At 37.9% G+C, this 20,000-nt stretch overlaps 1 protein-coding gene across 5 annotated transcripts in view; it reads right to left on the reverse strand.

Moving 5' to 3' along the window:
• LOC106878758 (uncharacterized) overlaps positions 1-20,000 on the reverse strand; it is a 60,805-nt gene that overhangs the window by 40,655 nt on the left and 150 nt on the right. The window contains exons 1-2 of one of the 5 annotated variants that reach the window (XM_052976093.2): positions 19,892-20,000; positions 17,031-17,136 (exon numbers count right to left, since the gene is read on the reverse strand). The exon at positions 19,892-20,000 is cut by the window's right edge and continues 146 nt beyond it. In XM_052976093.2, coding sequence (XP_052832053.1) covers positions 17,031-17,136; positions 19,892-19,936 — 151 coding nt within the window. In that variant the 5' untranslated portion in view covers positions 19,937-20,000. Of the gene's footprint in view, positions 1-3,910; positions 5,306-17,030; positions 17,137-17,868; positions 18,655-19,404 lie in introns of those variants that run through there. The other 4 variants (XM_052976096.2, XM_052976094.2, XM_052976097.2 and 1 more) reach the window with 4 other exon arrangements.

The following is a 20,000-nucleotide window of genomic DNA, read 5'->3' on the forward strand; positions in this document are numbered from 1 at the left end:
TCATGTCCATTGGCTGATGCCAGATATGAAGAATTGACAAAAAAAAAAATCGATGATTGCATGTGAGCAGAGGATTTAGATTTTGAAGAAAATTGACCCATGAGTAAAATTAAGCACTTTGTCACATGAAACATTGATTATTCATATAATGTATTGGGATTTACAAGTCAATGGGATATTTTCATGTAAATGGTCACATGGATTCTATTTTATGACATAGCCTTAACACTTTTCTTCAGATTTTGCTGAGATTGGACACGCTGATCAATTTTGTACAGAGGGTGGCCATTAAGGGGAGAGAAATAAACAAACATTACTTTCAACGGGTCGAGGTACATCCAAAAGTTTGACTACAATTTCAGATGGTCCAGTATGGAGGAGTATGTCAAAAGCATTAACCGGATAAAATCCCTGCCGAACCAGATATAACATCTTAATGGGTAATAGCTGGCATGGGGAACTAAGATTTCAATACAAGGTCAGAGGTGGGCTTAACTTCAACACGGAAAACACGAGCAACACCGGGTCCAACAGCTAGTACATACATACATGCATACATACACACACACACACACATGCAGACACAATGGGCTTCTTTCAAATGTCTGTCTACCAAATCCACTCACAAGGTTTTGGTCAGCCTGAAGCTAAATAAACACTATAGAGACCGGTGCATTGACTTGCCTGGCTCTAGGAACTCAATACTGATCTATTTATGTTGTCACTTGCTGTCAATAAATAAATTACTATAGGACCCAATGCACTGGTTTACCTGAAGTCCTTTAAAGCTATTAAGATGGCCCTGCCACCTAAGCTATTTCCCGCACCCATCAGCCCTTCTTCAATACACCTCTAATTGTAGTTATAGCTTTCATCACCAACACCAGCACTTTTCCTCCAAAACTCATGAGAGAAGACTTTTTACATGGTCACTCTCCGCTAGAAATAGCAGTAAATCTATAACTCTTTTCACACCCTATCATCCTAAATAAAGAGGAAGAATACACTCGATACTGTAGGTCTAGATACATTCACCATCACCAGCACCACCACCACCATCATCATCATTTAACATCCACTTTTCCAAGCTTGCACGGGTCAGATGGAATGTGTTGAGGCAGATTTTCTATGGCCAGATACCCTCCTTGTCAGCAACATTCAGTAACGTAATATTTCCAAAGGCCAGACATATTCCCACTCAAGACAGGAAAATAAACAACATTGCTTGTAAAATACCAATGTACATTTAAAACCATCACGTGATGTTAAGACAAGCACATAATCATACACACATGCATACACACAAACATACACGCATACACACAAACACTCACATATGCATACACATCTTCATATATAAATATACAACAGGGCTAAACATAGAGGGGAAAAACAAGGACAGACAAATGGATTAAGTCGATTATATCAACCCCAGTGCATAACTGGTATTTAATTTATCGACCCCAAAAGGATGAAAAGCAAAGTCAACCTCGGCGGAATTCGAACTCAGAACGTAGCGGCAGACAAAATACCGCTAAGCATTTCGCCTGGCGTGCTAACGTTTCTGCCAGCTCACCGATTTCTTTTAGTTTCCGTCTACCAAATCCATCCACAAAGCTTCGGCTGGTCTGGTACTAATGTAGAAGACATCTACCCAAGGTGTCACAGTCTACCAAATCCACTCACAAGGCTTTGGTCGGCCCAAGGCTATAGTAGATGACACCTGCCCAAGGTGCCATGCAGTGGGACTGAACCCGGAACCATGTGGTTGGTAAGCAAGCTACTTACCACACAGCCACTCCTGCGCCTATGAACGTAAACATTTTATTGTCAAATTATTTTTTTATATATATCTTAGCAGAGACGACACTTTTGTTGACAATCTACATTTTTTTACTACCTACTGTCTACCCTGCGTATTTCACACAGTATCTACTCGAGATATTAATACACACAAATAGCTACGTGAGTGCGCGCGTGAGTATTTGAATTGGCACAAATAGGGTTAAGATGAATGTTTGTGAAGTAGCGATGGAAAAAGGTTAGAGGGTGGCGGCGGTTGTGGTGATGACATGATGGTGGTATTTCCAGTAAAGACTAGTCTGAGACCGTTTAGCAGCAAAAAGCACACGAGTGCGCGCACGGAACGTGCGTATGTGAGTGTGTGTGTGTGTTTATGTATATGTAACTTAGGAATGTCCTGTCACCCGTATATACGTCATGTGTCTATGGTTACTCAGTTACCAGGGGTACAACGTTCAGGTTTTACCGTCTCAACGGAGCTAAGATAGAAGTGTGTTTAAGCCTTCAAAGCCGCAATAAACACAGTTGAATCGGAATTAAATTCAATAGCTGTTTATTATTATTCCCCCATTAATACAAATACTTCCACCGACCAAGAGCACAAAGACAAGTCAATGAAGTGGTGGTGGTATTGTGACGAGTGGGAAGGATTGATCTATGCGGAAGATCGCCTAGCTAGAAATAGCAAATATCCCGGGCATCATCAGAACGTAATATCTTGTGGCCCAACACGACCCCTAAAAATACGGGATGGTTATGACTGAAAGTCTCGTGGTTAAATAACAGCAACGATAAAATTTCCGTTATATTACATCCTGCAGTCATTGGACACATTAGATAATATTGGGTTAATGTTTACAACTTGGCTTAATATAGTCCTAGGTATACTGTATGGTGAGAAGAAAAGGAAAGAAAAAAAATGACCGGTTACAGCAAGGAATGTCTGATCAGAGGTCTCTTTGATAAGGTATGACCTAGGGTTAAACAATAACAATTTGGTCAATCAGTGGATGATACTGTTATTAATTACACATACACACACACATGTCTATGCATGTATGTATATAACTGTGTGTGTATGTTTATGTATATATGTGTGTGTATATATATATATATATATATATATCCACACATGCGCGGGGAGATACAATTGTAGGACCCCCTCCTCCTGATCGAACAAGAAAACCTAGGCAAATAACGAAACTTTGCCAAACCTATGATCGAAAGCTTTCTAACCGTGATCATCCCGTCTTCTTGTTAGGACACAGTGTCTCTATCCTGTTCATTTTATAAGTCATTAGACCGGAGACTGTGATTTGAGGGCAATTAGGCTGTTATTTCTAGCAAGTCGATGTGGTCTCGATCTATACATGCATGCGTGTGTGTGTGTGTGCGCGTGTGAGTGAAAGGAATAGCTGCGGGAATTTGAAACCAATCTATTGTCTTAGAGTCTGTCTACTGATGTTGGTGGTGTTTTTAACTTAGCTTCCAGTAATGTAAAGGGGGTCCTACAAAGCGAATTGGGAAAGACTGGGAAGGAATGTCAAGTCAAAAGTTGTTATTTAACCCCAAGTCAGCAACAATCGCGCAGCTGGACTTCTGATCAAAACCGTTCCATTTATAACCATCACCATCCCGATTTTCATTCAAACAGTATATCAAAGGCTGCATTTATTATCCGTTATGTATCCCATATACAGTCGTCTTACCATCATTACAGGCCTGCAGGACAAATCAACACACTGGGTCCTATTGTATATGTTTATTGGCAGCAAGTCACAGCGTACAGATTACGATTGGGCCCTAGACCCGTGAAACTTCTAGACAACTGACCAGTGTCCATGCTTTAAAATGGCATTGGTCCTATGTTCGTCTTGTTGATTTGTTTGCTTATTAGTTTTTAAAGAGGATGAGGTGTGATTTTGAGGGAAATTCTGGCTGCTATTTCTAGCAGGTCGAACGCCCGCGTATAGGCGCCCTCGTTGGCTCGTTAAAATAAAAAAAAGTAAACAGCATCGGTGGAAAGTTAAAATAGAGAAAGAGAATGAGAAGAGAGAGAGGAAGAGATATTTAACAGCAAATGAAAATAAAAAAAAGTTTTGTTTACCTTCTGTGTCTTCTTCCATGGTAATATTTCCGCAATACGATGTCGACAAAAGGGGAAACCAGAAGAAGAAAAAAAAGGTGAACAGCGGGGATCGAAGAAGAAGAAGAAGAAGAATCTGGTTTGTAAGATAGTAAGAGGGAATGAATACAAGAAGAAGGTATGGTGAAGGAATAACGAAAATATAGATTGAAGTTTGAATTAGCAGCAGTTTTTCTGTTTATTTTTTCTTCTCCTCTTAGAACATGTAGCAACAAATCGTTGCTGCTGCTGATGATGATTCAGAGCATGAGCGTGGAATGTATTAACGAACAGAATAACAGAATTGTATCTAGATTTTCTTTCTTCCCTTCTTTCTTTCTTTATTCCATCTTCCTTTTTTTCTTTCTTTATTCCATCTTCCTTTTTTTTCTTTCTTTATTCCATCTTCCTTTTTTTTTCTTTCTATCCTTTTTTCTGTCTTTCTTTCTATCTTTCTTTCTTTTTTTTTTCTCAATGGTTAGTAATAATATACGAGCAGAATAGCGGAATTATAATGTATGATTCAACTATTAGAAAACAAAGGGGTTGGGAGTCGTACTCTGTAATTCTATAGTTGCTTCTTGAATAACAGAATAATAGAATTATAGCGGGCAAATATCTTAAACCTTTCTAGTTAATACATCAGTTTTGTTTTTCTTTTTTCTCATACATATTAACCAGAATTAACAAAGTAAAATGTATTAATTAGACTGCATAATTAAAGCCTAGAATTGTCTTTAACTGGAAATTGAAACCAAGGCTTGTAACAGGCTAACTCGACCTGTTAGAAGCCCAATTCTAGAGCATGGTGCAATTCCCTGCAACTAACCGCGCAATATTAACGTTGACTACTTTTTCTAACTAATCATCCAACGTATATCTCATTGATTTTATCGGCTGCTATCAGTGAGTTGAAACGGGTGCTGTAGAATAGAAGCCAGGTTCCCAGTAATTCCACCCAGTTTTCTGTGACCTGGTCTCAAATCTGATATTTTTTAAGCTTCGCTTTTGGGAGTAGATTTTTTTTTTTAAACTTAAAATAAAGCATGAAAAGTAGTTAGCATCCTTTCCCCGCTATATTTAAATAAAAGTTGTTTCCGATATTTGCACTCTGTACACTCCATTCGAAGGACAACTTTCCTGGTGGTTTTAGCCATTTTTGTTAGGTTTGGTCTGACCACCATAACCGCTTTCTTTTCTATCGTAACGTCTCTTACCTTGAGCACATAATGAGGCTTTACCAGCCTTGTAATGTGAAACCTTGTGAAGAGTATGTTTCCTGCATTTTTTACCTTTGCAGAAGGTCCGCCGGGTTTTGGGGACGTTCACCATTTTCAACGCTTAAGGCTTTTCTCAAACACACGAAAAAAAAAAGAAAAGAAAGACAGTTTGAATCGGGAAACGAAACTGAATAGCTGGGAGTTACTAGGGAGATAATTTCTTTTTGGCGGGATTGATACAATTCTTTTATATATTATTTTTTTTTCTCAGGCATTGAATTGTGGCCATGCTGAAGCACCATCTTGAACGGTTTTAGTCGAACAGATTGATCCCAGTACTTTTTTAAAATCTATTATTTATTCTATCGGTCTCTACTGCCGAACCGCTTGATGACAAGGACATAAACAGGACGTAAAGCAGCGGAAACTGCTCGCGATATCAACGAAACGTTTGGTGAGGAAATGACCAGTGAGTGGTCAGCTCGAAAATGCTTTAAACGATTTCAGTGAAAACCTGAGTCTTGAAGATCGTGAGCAAAGTGAACGCCCATCTGTCATCGATTACGGTCAATTAGAGACTGTCATTGAGAAAGATCCACATAAAACAACTCAAGAACTGGCAAAAGAACTTCAAGTTAGCCAGAAAACTGCTTGCAACCATTTGCATGCAATCGGAAAATCAAAAGAGCTCGACAAATAGATACTACACGATTTGAATGAAAATCAGAAAATGCAGAGATATGAAATTTGCTCGTCGCTTCTTCTCCGTAACCAGACCAATCCATTTCTCGGCTGTATTGTAACTTGCGATGAAAAGTGGATTCTGTACAATAATAAAAACACGTTCTTCGCAATAGTTGGACCAAAATGAAGCACCGAAAATCTTCCCTAAACCTGAGCTCTTCAAAAAGAAGGCTATGGTGACTGTTTGGTGGCGCACTGCTGGATTCATCCACTATAACTTCTTAAAACCTGGAAAAACCATTAATGCAGAAACATATTGCCACGAAATTGCCAAAATGAACTAAAATCGGTTACCCCTCCGTCCCAGACTGGTTAACAGAAGAGGGCCAATCATTCTTCATGACAATACTCGACCACACGTTTCACTAATGATGCAAGTGGCTGAGCACTCCACAGACACGTGTACCCTTAACGTAGTTCTGAGGGAGATTCAGCGTGACACAGAGTGTGACAAGGCTGGCCCTTTGAAATACAAGTTCTACTTATTTTTGCCAGCTGTGTGGACTGGAGCAACGAGAAAGAAAGTGTCTTGCTAAAGGACACAACGCGCCGTTGGGAATTGAACTCACGACTTTATGATCATGAGCCGAATACTCCAACCACCAAGCCATGCGCCTTCACACACACACACACACACACACACACACACATAGTAAGAGATGGATGACAACAGGTGCCGGTGCTCTGCACACTTAACGAATTTTACGTTTTTGTTTAAATTATTCATTTTGTATGTATGTATGTATGTATGTATGTATGTATATATATGACGGGCCTTCACGCAGTTTCCGTCCATTAAATCTATTCTCAAGGCACTGGTCGGCCCAGAGCACTTTCCCTCAAGATGCCACCATAGTAAATTACCAGTAATTATTTTTTATGAACTCGAAATGTTTCAAAGATTGATAGAATGACAAAGGGAGAAAATATACAGACACATACTCTGCATGAAAACCAAATAGTAAAGTGAATGTTGTGATTCATGGCATTTTAACGATTCTGGTAAGATTTGAACACGGAAAATTGATAGAGATGAGATTAATTACTGTAAGGAAATTAGTCTGGCGTTCTGCTAAGAACCTATTATCATATTTTGTTTTACATGATATTTCGAGTGTTATGCTTTAGACAACATTAACTATGGAAAGCAACTGAAGACATAACGTACTTAACATAATGAATCTAATTTGAGTTAAGCGTTACACAACCATAACTATGGAAATCAGTCAGAGAAATACTAAAAATCGTGAGGGTTATGCTTTAAGCAAGCCTAATTATGGAAGGAAACTTTTCATGTAATGAATCAAGTTTGAGTTTTATGATTGAAATGACCTTAGATACGGAAGACAATGGAAGGCAAAATCGAAACCCATAACATAGCTTATCTCGTTTTGGGGTTACACTTTAAAGAACCTTCACTATGGAAGGCACTTAGAAACCTGATCGAAATCTTTCAAAATCTAGTTTGTGTGTTAGGCTTTCAATAATCTTATTTATGAAATGAAAACAACCTAAACAATGGGAAGGCAATCATGGGACATACTCAAGATATTTGATGTAATGAAATAATGTTAAGGGGGTCTTTAAATTTAGGCATAGAAATACAGTAACAATATACATGACACTAATCACCGATTTAGAAATATAAAAGAAAATATATATATACTCATGTACTGTTAGTTCTATCAAACAAGTATGTATCCAGTTCTATATTTAAGAGATGAGGAATTATGTACAGTATTTACATTATTTACAATTGACGGATATTTGTCCTCATCTTGTTTGTTGCTAACACAACGTTTCGGCCGATATACCCTCCAGCCTTCATCAGGTGTCATGGGGAAATTTCGAACCTGGGTTCTCATTCCTAAGGGGTTTTTTTTTAAGTTGTTGTTGTTAATGTTATTATTATTATTATTATTATTCAGGTCACTGCCTGGAATCGAACTCGGAATCTTGGGGTTAGTAGCCCGCGCTCTTAACCACTACGCCATATGTATGTATGTATGTATGTATGCATGCATATATACACACACAGGTGTGTATTTGCATATGTATGTATGAATGTAAGTAGATAGGTAGGAAGAAGGTATATATATGTGTGAATAAATATGTATGTATGTATGTATATATGTAGGAAGGTAGGTAGGTGGTAGGTATGTATGTTTGTGTATGTATGTATATATATATATATATATAGAGAGAGAGAGAGAGAGAGAGAAAGAGCGACAGACAGACAGAGAGATATTTGGTTAAAGCAGTAAAATAATATTTGTAGTTAACGATGAGAGATCGCACTTCAATCACACTAATTGTTATACTAATTAGTTTACTGTTTAATTATGTTAATGGCCTTGACAAACTTGCAAAGTTTTCATTTCCTTTACTTCTGCTTACGTGTGTCGGCGTTCGCAAAACTAACTTCAACGGTTGAGTCATGGAATGTCCACCCACCTAACAACAAGAAATTAAGTGTCAGACAGCTTATGACTGAACTTTCTGCTTAGCCTGCAAAAGCTGGTAAATGTACAACTTAGCTGGCTGAGTGGATAAGGTATGAGACCAACCTACTACGAGGTCCGAAGTTCGTGATCTGCCGAAGGGGGCTATAATTTTTTTTTTTTAATTCATTCATTTATAGTCGTAGCTGTGTATTAAGAAGTTTGCTTCCCAGCCGCATGGTTCCGCGTTCAGCCCCACTGTATAACACTTTGGGCAAGTGTCTTTCGTTATAGCCTTAGGCCGACCAAGTCCTGTGGGGGGATATGATAGATGAAAACTGAAAGAAATCTGTCGTACACACACACGCGCGCACATATATAGTTTAAATTTACAGAAAGACAGGTGAAGGAACAAGCAGGTGTACGAGGTTTATTGCTTGGAAAGAATGGAATATATATATATATATAATGTGTCTGTGTTTTGCTTTCGTCCTTCCCCCAACATCGCCTGACAACTGGTGTTGATTTGTTTACATATTGGGCAAAAAGGAACCGGGTTTTAAAAGGAAGGACTGGTGTCAGTTTGTTCGAACAGACGAAGGCTGGCCAACCCGAGGGCTGCATGTGGCCCGCAGACTTTTATCTTGCGGCCCGCTTGATATTTTCTTGAAGTTTTGTGTTTAATTTCAAAATAAAATTGATTGTGTAAAACATTTTTTTTTCAAAATAAATTTAAAATTTATAAGTGGCAATAAAGCAATAGCCTAAGACTTTATAATTTTACGCAAACGCAAAGTATATTTTGTAAGAATACTTAACTCTCAATTAGCCCAGAACACTTAACTCTCAAATAGTTATAAATACTAAATACAACCCTTTCCTCCAGTGTCAGTAAGAAAGAGGGGGAAACAACTCTGAACACAATTACGTCTTTATGAACTCATCAGCCTACCGTAAGTCTACACAAGCCTGCCTGATCGATTGACAAAGATTTTACATATAAAGAAAAAGTTTACGAATAATATTTTATTCATATTATTTTACTAATTAAAAAATTGAAATAATATATAGAATTAGATAAGGGAAATAACCAAAATACCCCCAATGACCTGAATTTAGATAAGTAAGTTAAATGGAGAGGGGACTTAATGTTGAACAAAAAATTCTGAGGTAACTGAAATTTTCCTCTTACATAGAAAAGGAAGACAAAATCGTAGCGGCAATTGTTAGCAACGCTATGAGACGAAATTGTAATGGAAAGATTTCATTAGAATTAAAAGATCGGTGAAAGAACCTCATTTTGGTTTCTATCTATCTTATCTAGCTGGATGGATGGATGCACGGACGGATGGCTCGCTCGCTGGTTTGCAAGCAGGTTGGTATTTTTTTAGCTCCTTTTTCTGACTTATTTTGTGTGTATGTGTGTGTGTGTGTGTGTAATATTCACACTTTGTCTAAGCAGACTGTACCTGGTTGGAGAAGTCTAATAAGACTGAAACTTTTCCGTTGCTTCCACTAGTTGTATTTAAAGATCCAATTAAATGTCCATTGTTTATAATGCACCAAAATTTCCATCAACTGATCTTAGTGGAGTTATCTCCTCTTACCCTTTTAAGAATTTTATACTCTGAACTGCATAACAAAAACCAGAAAATTTTATTCAAGCACCAAACTGACATTGTTGTAGGATTGATATGATCAACTAACCCGTTGAAATAGGTACCCCAGCATGGCCACAATCCAATGATTATTACCAGTAAAAGAATAATTTGACAGCAGTTGTATCAAAGTATTCTCTTTTATAGATCATTGCATTTTACGTTCTTGGAATTATGACTTGAAGCTAAATCCTAAAATACAAAGTCTTACTTTATTGCTTGTATTTTAATTCGCTTTCAATTTTTGGATGAGAGCGTGGCTGTGGTTAAGAAACTGGCATTGCAGCCACGTGGTTTCCGGTTCAATCTTACTGCGTGACATCATAGGCAAGTATCTTCTACTATAGCCCGGGGCCGACCAGTGCTTTGTGAGTGAATTTGGTAGACGGAAAAAGTGTGCAAGCCGTCGTGTATGTATGTATGTATGTCTTTTTGTTTGTGTATGTCTTTCACCACCACCGGATAACCAGCATTGGTTTGTTTACGTTCCAGTAACTAGCGGTTCGGCAACAAGAATTCAATAGACTTAAGAATATGTTGTTGGCACTCCGTCGCTTACGACGTCGAGGGTTCCACTTGATCCGATCAACGGAACAGCCTGCTCGTGAAATTAACGTGAGTACTCCACAGACACGTATAACCTTAACGTAGTTCTCGGGGGTTTTCAACGTGACACAGTGTGACAAGGCTGACCCTTTGAATTACAGGCACAACAGAAACAGGAAGTAAGAGTGAGAGAAAGTTGTGTTGAAAGAGTACAGCAGGGTTCGCCACCATCCCCTGCCGGAGCCTCGTGGAACTTTAGGTGTTTTCGCTCAATAAACACTCACAACGCCCGGTCTGGGAATCGAAACCGCGATCCTATGACCGCCAGTCCGCTGCCCTAACCACTGGGCCATTGCGCCTCCACAACATCACGACATAACATTGTCCAATGTGAAATTTGACGGAATTCGGTTACTGTTTCTTGCAGATCAAATGATTTCGTGGAGACAGAACTTCTAGTCGGAAATAATTCAAACTGAACAATAGCATAAAACTTGTGAAATTTCGATCAAGTAAAAGCATCGAAGCAATTTGTGAAGAAAAATATCATTTGAGCGTTTTTAAAAAAAGAAAAATTAAATTTGTAAAGGTAAAGGGAAGTAACTTAAAGCTCGTTTTGTCTTAAGTATTCTAAATTCCGGGGTTAACTCCCCTACTTATTTTATTATGAAGTATGTAATTAATCTACTATAGGCACAAGTCCTGAAATCTTAAGGGAGTAGGATAGTCGATTACATTGACCTCAGTGATTGACCGGTACTTTTTACATCGACCCAAAAAGATGAAAGGCAAAGTCGATCTCGGCAGAATTTGAACTCAGAACGTAAAGACGGACGAAATGCCGTAAAACGTTTTGCCCGGCGTGCTAACGATTCTGCCAGATCGCCTCACTACGTATAGAATTTTAGTTGTTTAGCTATCCTTGCTTCTTTCTATTAAGTATGAAAATCAGCATCTAGTTTATTATATGCTTTTCATGCAGCAGACATCCATACGTACAGATCTACGTACCCTAAATAAATAAAAGAGGGGGTGGGCATAAAAATATATTGACCCCAGCATTGATTGCATAAATGTGTGAGTGCATGCATGCAAGTGTGTTTGTGTGTGTGTGTTTTCTATGGTAAGATGTTTGCTTCTCAACCACACAATTTCGGGTTCAATCCCACTACGTGGCACTGTGGCCAAATGTTTTTTACTATAGTCTCGGGCCGACCAAAGACTTGCGAATAGGTTTTGGTAGATGGAAACTGAAAGAAGCCCGTCATACGTATGTGTATATATATATATATATATATATATATATATATATATATATATAGAGAGAGAGAGAGAGAGAGAGAGAGAGAGAGAGAGAGACAGGCAGAGGTGCGCGCGTACGAGTGTGTGTGCTTGTGTTTGATCTCTCCACTACTTGGCAAAGAGTTTTGGTTTGCCTGTGTCTCCGTAACCTGGCAGTTCAACAAATGAGATCTATAGAAAAGTACTGGACATAAAAAAAAAGTCCTGGGGTCGATTTGATCGACTCAGCCCTTCAGAATTTAGGCACAAGGCAAGCTATTTTATATTTGACGGATTAAATCGATTGCATCGCCCTCAATGCTCAAACGGTAGTTATTTTATCGACCAGAAAAGGAAGAATGGCAAAGTGGACCACGTCAGAATTTGATTGAAATCAGAACGTAAAGAAATGCCGTTTAGAATTTTGTTACGAATAACAATAATTCTTCCAAATTTTTTGATACAAGGCCAGTAATTTCTAATATTTCTGAACATACTGAGCAAGGTTACCACACCCAAGATGGTGCAGAATTCACGTCAAGCAAATCGAGAGAGGTTGCCCGGCCTCTAAGTAGCCACTCAACCTGCTAGAACTGTCAGTCAAATCGACTTCAATTCACACCCCTTATCGACTTTTAATGAATATGGACAACATCAGATAATGTAATCTAAAATGTATTATGTTTGGAAATTGGGCGAGATAGCCTTGGTCGGAAAACCTTTGCAGTTTTGGTCTAATCGATAGGGACAAACTTGGGTCAATAATTACATCAGCAACAGCACTATCATCGCCATCGTCGCCATAATCATCATCATCAACAGCAGCAACAACAACAAGCAAACTAGAAGAAGCTAATCTGTAACCCGAACCCTAACCCTAAAACCCTAAAGCTAAAACCAGTACAAACGCACGAACGATGTCATAAATAACAGTGACAAACGAAATATATACCGCTGATAGTTGTTGTTGACAACGGATAGTTTTTGTTGACAAACAACGGCACTAATTTTATTCAAGAGAAAAGATCTCCTGACACTGTTGTTTACATTCCACGGCGTATGTGTTTTCACCTCAATAGACGTCAATGATTGGTTGGGATCTATTTCAAAACGGGGGCACCAGTTTTCATTTATGTTTTATGTAGTGTTTTTGGTACCGAAAGACTTTCAAACTTCGTATACTTATCTATTTTGTGTTATAGAACAGAAAAAAAATTTTTGTATTCGAATTTATTTCATGTAAAAAATTGTCTTATTTCGATAATTTCTACTAATCACTGTCGTCTATTCAGTTGAAAACAGTTAGCGCTGTAACGGTGTATATCGTATTAATCCCCTAACCCTAACCCTGACTAGACTGTTAACCCTAACCCTAAAACTAACCCTAACTCTAGAATCCGAACTCTAAAATTGTTACACACATAGATACGGGGGCACCAGTATTTTCTTAACGAAACACTAACGAGTAATTTTAATCCCTTGAACTTTGACTTGTATTGAAAAAAAAAAACTTAATCACTAAAGTTATGGCACGACAATTCTTGTCGAAATAAATAAAGACATTAATTAAAAGGAAGAAAGAGAGAAAAATTCGAATTTTAAAAAAAACCGAATTGACAGAATATAGAGCAACCTTTATCTGGAAGCGGATTACATAACACATGGTGGGTCTTGTTAAATCTCTCCGAACCACTTGAAATTTTTTTAAAGTTACACCAGATTGTTTGTTTTTTTTAGAAAATGCACTACAAGTGCAGTTTTGCATAAGCCAAGAGAAAGTATATTAAATATCGATTTGTGTTGCCCGGTGTTTCGAAAGTCGTGAGTTCGATCAAAGATTATCTTCGTGACAAAAATGCTTTGTCCTTTGTGTGTCGGGTGTTTACAATTTTCTAGGGTCGTTAGTTCAGTAAGATTTACATTCGTGGAGACTGACTTTAATTTAAATGTTATTAATAACACTCAACAAGTGGTAACCATTTAGTCCTGCTTCAAGGGATGATGTAGCACAATGTGGTAATCTTCCAGTTTAGGGAGGTAAAAAAAGTAAATAAAAATACAAGGGAAATAACTTAACGTTACTAGTATCATCCGTACTACTCTGAAATGTGTTTTTTTTTTGTTGTTTTGTTTTTTTTAGCTGTTTATAAATAAATCACACACGTGATTGAATATCAGTACCGGCTGCACAACTTATGGTAATCTTCCAGTATAGGGAAATAACAGTCAAACTAAAGCGTTTGACCCGAGCTCAAAAATAAAAAAATAAATTAGTGTAATAGGTGTAAAACAACTTGCTGCGAACGAATATGAAGAATGCGCGCTCGCGATCGGGTGGGGTGAGGGAGAGTACGGATAATACTAGTAAGACGTTAAGTTATTTCCCTTGTATTTTTATTTACTTTTTTACCTCTCTAAACTAGAAGATTAATGCACAATATTTCGTCCTTTGTGCTTTTTTAGACGTTATGGGAAGTAGTTAAAGGCAATTTGACTGTTATTTTTACTAGGTGGCGAAGACATACGATTTGCCGCCAAATGGAGGCTGCCGTTCGGCTAAAAGATGCATAATGTTAAATGTTTGCAGCTTCTTTATCATTAATTTCTAGAAAAAATGAATACAATATTTATCATCAGCAAGGAAGACTACAGAAGTAAAATCTCTCCTGTTTGCCTTCATTACTTGAAATTTTAAAATTAAGTGAAAATTATCACGCTTGGCTTGTTACTATGGAAACAGGCACTTATATGTCTGTGGTTTTCGATTGGCGCAAAGTAGAAAAGGACTCGAATTTTGCAAACTTTAAAAGCAATTAACTGTTTATTTATTGATTTATAAAATAAAATTAAATAAAATTTATGGATATAAAATAAACTTTATATCCATAATAATATAAATAATATATATATATATATATATATATATATATATATATATATATATATATATATGCGTGTGTGTGCATATATACATACATATATGTATATACTTACATATATAAGTATATAGGTACGCATATATGGGTACAGGACGTCATAAAACGTAAACAACATGAAATACGAAAATAAAGTTGGGTACGCAAAAAAACGAGAGAAACAAATGGAAAACAAGACAAGTAACATAAAAAACGACCCTTCATCAGTTGTCGGCTGGCCTTCTACTCCTTATTTCGAGCAATGAACGACAATATAAGACTTTGAAGGCAGTTGCTCCCGCGAACCAAAATAAAATTCGGGATTTGCGGAGGGTCAAAGTTGGTAACAAAAACAGGACATACAACAAACTAAACGAAACGAAGACAGACAGGGAGGGCCGTCAGGCCAAGACGAGGCAAGGTAGTTAACGCTGAAAGAAAATTTTTTGGCAAGGGAAAAGATAGGAGAGGAGACAGATAAGAATGCATCTTGACTGCGGACAGACTGAAGAAAAAGAAAGATGACCACGTGAGGAAAGGCAAGATGGACGAAAGTCGCGTGTGAGCAACGAGAGAAAGAGAGAGTAGAAGAGGGAGAGAGAGGGAAACAGACAGACAGATAGAAAATGGTGAAGGGGAGAAAAAAGAATTAGAGAAAGGATGAGAGAGAAAATGAAAGAGTGAAAGAGGGAGAGAGAAAAGAGTAAAGGACGGAGTCGCATCAAATATATTAAGATAAACTTACTTGGAAATGGATGCGTGGCGTTCAATCAAATAATTAGCATACAAAACTACATCAATATACCAAATTTGAAAATCAACTGGAACAAAATTCAAGAAATTGAAAAGTAAAAGCCAAACAGAAAATTCCCATAAGTACAATTTTGAAAATAATCTAGTAAAAATTTGAAAGAAAAATTGAAGTGATTGGAAGAAATTTAACAAGATCCGACATGGCTGATCACCAGGCGGGCCACAAAAAAAAATTCAAGGTAATTTTTCGTTAGGTATGCCGTTTAGATAGTCTCACGAGCCGCAGTTTGCCCAAAAGTGCTTTAGAGTGTAGAATGAAATTATTTGTGGTATTTATTCTGGCTGGTCGTGCTCTGTGTTCAAATTCTATCGAGGTCAACTTTGTCCTTCATTCTTTTAGGAAGGTCAATAAATTAAATTGAATTAAATACCACTTCTGAATACTTTGGTGGAATTGTTAAGTTTACAGGACAAAATGCCTCGCGGTATTTGTTTGGGAGGCTCGTCACGCTCCTACATTTTGAGGTCGTAAACTTAATCTGTAACCATATAGGTGCAGGCGTGGATGTGTGTTTGAGAAGCTTGCACCCACCAACTATGTGGTCTTTGGTTCAGTCCTACTGCGTGTCACTCTAGACAAGTGACTTTTACTACAGCCCCGGACTGAATAAAACCTTGAGTGGATTCGGTAGCTAGAAACTGAAAAAGTCCATCATATGTATGTATGTATGTATACCATGAAGTCACTTGGAATGGATCCAAAGGCCATAGAAACTCTTGCTTCGGATCGAGCTGGATGGCGAACAAAAGTTGTGAAAGCTTTTGAGGAGGCCAGGATGACACATGCAAAACTCAAAAGAGATTTAAAGAATGTTGCGATCGAGGTGAATCTCAGTGACCTTTTTGTGTGCACAGTTTGTGACAGACCATGCCTTTCTTTTGCTGAACTCAAATCTCATTTGCGAACCCATGAAAAACGAACCTCCACCAGCTACTCTGCCTGTATATCTGTGCACACCTTTCAGTGCCGTGTATGCCAGAAGGCATAACGGAAACCTCAAAAGACATTTTAAGATCCACAAAGATCAGAACTTAACTGCAGCTCTCTTGGTGGTCCAGATCAGACATGCAGTCTATGTGGGTATCTTTTCAAAACATTGTCTGGTTTTAAAAGTCATACCAGACGCCATGATGGATTTAAGGTGTACGTACAAGAAGTGGTCAAACTCTGCATAAGGAGAAGACAACTACGATGTATGGATGTATGTATGTATGTATGTATGTGAGTGAGTGAGAGAGAGAGTATGTGTGTGTGAGTGTCTTTGTTCTTTACTACTGCCTGACAATCGATGTTTTTGTCCCTGTAACTTAGCAGCCCAGAAGAGGCCGATACAGTAAGTACCAGGCTTAAACAAAAAAAGATTCTGGAGGTCAATTGGTTAGACTAACAACCCATCAAAGCATGCTCCAGCATAGCCACACGCAATCCAGTAACTGAAACAAGTAAAAGCTAAAAGATAGCCAGGTTTAATTCCACCACCTACCACCTTCTGAGCATTTTGTAGAATTTACTCTCTTGCAAGCGTTTGGTCCAGATTTCTTGGTTTGAACAGGATGATTTCCCATCTTCCTCTGTTTAGTCTTGGAAACCTTGAAAAAAGCAGAAAAAAAAAAGAATTTTTGCCAATGACCTTCCTTTCTTGACTAAACGGCAAGAAAAAAAGAAAAAAAAAGAAACGAGGTGGAAAGTTAACCTGATCTTTGGGCAGTACTGTACCAGACAACTCCAGATGTTTCGTTTTTATTAAACCTCGTTAGCGAAGAAGTCTTACTTTGACATTACAATGACTTAGAAGATAAAGCTTTTTGGACGACCACGTTACCCATTATACTTCAATGCGACCTGCCACTGTTTCATCGCTTCTCTTTATCTCGCTCGCTCCCTCTTTCTCTCTCCCCCTCTCTCACTCTCTCTCTCTCTCTCTCTTAAGTACTTCGATCCATATTTTTTTTTTTTACTTTTTTTGAGATCAATGCATGTTTTCAAGATCAATGCATGTTTTCGAGATCAATGCATGGCTTCGTCAGCGAATCATATACGACGACGGTCGATAATTATCGATGGATAGGTGAGCTGCTACAGGTTACACCATCTCAAAGTGTGTGTGCCTGTGACCGGGAACTACATGTGAACTTGTCTTCCCAATGAAACTCCGAACAAGTTGGTCGGAATCAGCTCAACACACCCCGGGTGGATGCTGTCTTAAGTACAAGTGAGTATGTAATTAGAAGTTCGATATAAATTTAAGCTTCAATAAAAATACAAATTCTAATGAATCTAATCTTCATGACGTCAGTTGACATGCGTGAAGGCATACTTACACAATTGTGCTCCATTGATTTTGTTTCTTCATAACTTTCAGAAAAAAATGGATATCTTTTTTAATGAAATTTTCAACAAATACTTTCAGGTCATATCGGAATTTGTTGTCAAAAGATTTTTCGGGGTGGTGGTGGTGGTGGTGGAATTTCAGATAATTTACACGAGTTGACTTTGTTTCCTCATAACTTCCATTAAAATACGTATTTTCTATTGAAATTTTCAACAAATACTTTTCAGTCGAAGTAAATAAAAAAGAGTCCCCCTTCGGTCATGAATGACTATGAAATTGCACCTAGAAAGTTCCTTTCCGAGGCACAAGCCTGGATAAGGTTGTTTATGGAAGACTAGCAGTCGCCCCTGCATACCAGCCTCTTTTCTCCATGCCACAGATGTTATCCAAGGGAAAGGCAAAGGGGCCGATACAGCTTGGCACCAGTGACGTCGCTACTAATTTCTACAGGTGAGTGAACTGGAACAACGTGAAATAAAGTGTCTTGCTCAAGAAAACAACACACAACCCCTTTCGGGAATCGAACTCACATGATTGTGAGCCCGATACTCTGACCACTGAGCCATGCACTTTCACCTCAGACGGAGTAGATAACGATTATATCGGAATTTAATTAAACAAAAGTAAAGGGAAAAAATTGGTGAGCATACACACACACACACACACAATAGAAGTAGTTTGGATAAATTCCAGCTGTTTCCTCTTGAAGCACATCTGTTTATTTCATTATTGCAATCTAATATGTAGCCTCAGTTGTTGGTGTTGATCAAAATACATATTAAAATTGAGAATTATGGAAATATCATTTGTAGAATAATTGTATAACAAAACAGGAAATTGGAAATTTTTGGTATTATCTATTCACCTATTAGCAAATGAAACACGTGTAATGGTTGAATAAATCATACCAAAAATTCCAATTTCCTGTTTTGTTATATACATACAAAATAAAACTCGAAATTCTGAAAAAATTGTGACGTCTGTCAGTAATAATTGAAAGCTACACAATTTAGAAGATATCTGTTGAAAATTTCATTTAAAATCCCATTTTTCTGAAAGTTATGAGGAAACAAAGTTGACTCATGTAAATTATCCGAAACTCCTCTCCCCGCCTTAAAAAAATGTTCACATGAAATTCCGATATAATCTGAATTTGCACAAAAGGTGATTCGAACCCCAACTGCTAGATAACTGATCAGACAATATGAGCGAATCATCGCAGTTTTATGTGATCGATCTATTAAGCAGCTAATCAGCGTAAAGATGTGGAGTGATGTTATTTTCTAGAATGTTCTTGTACCCAATAAAAGACCGTTTTTGGTGCTTTTAAATTGCAGAATATTGAAGGCAGCTGAGAGACTTGCGCCTCCATTCTTGCCACACTGACATTTCCATATTCTCAGACAGACCCATTCCAATATTCACACAATGTCACATAAGCAACTTATACTGACGCGGCGCGGTTTTTCTCTCTCTCTCTCTCCCAGAAAGTGTTTCAAGGGTTGTAAGTTCGATCAAAGATTACCTCCATGGCACAATGCTTCGTCCTTCTTATCTGGCGTTTACAATTTTCGAGGGTCGTTAGTTCTGTAAGATTAACATTCGTGGAGACTGACTTTAATTTAAATGTTATTACTAACACTCAACAAGTGTCGCAATTAACATTGCTAAATGTAAGTAGCCATCACTAAATATCCTTATGTCCGGTAATAAATATTCCAGCTAAACATTCGCGGGTTTTGCTTCAGTTATTATTCACGCAACCAACAATGCAAGCCCGTCGCCAGACTTAGGTGCTTGGGGGTGTTTCAGACTATTCTGGGTAGGCGCTAATTTGTAACAATGCTAAAGTGGAGTTTCGAAGTGTGTCCCTGTGAATCCGAGGGTGCACCATTGAATAGTGAGGTGGAAGCGCCGTCCAGTGCAACCCATTAGCGACGGGCATGCAATAGTGACATGTGGAAAATTTCATTTAAAAAATCCATTTTTCTTTAAGTTATGAAGAAACAAACCTTGAGGAAGCATGCAATGCGAAAAAAGAAAGCCCGCATCTTCATAAAATTTCACCGAACCGTCTTGAAACTAGATAAATATCTGGATGTAATACAACAGAATAACAAC

This window comes from Octopus bimaculoides, chromosome 23 (genome assembly GCF_046866305.1).
Source record: "Octopus bimaculoides isolate indiv1 chromosome 23, ASM4686630v1, whole genome shotgun sequence".
Taxonomy (NCBI): domain Eukaryota; kingdom Metazoa; phylum Mollusca; class Cephalopoda; order Octopoda; family Octopodidae; genus Octopus; species Octopus bimaculoides.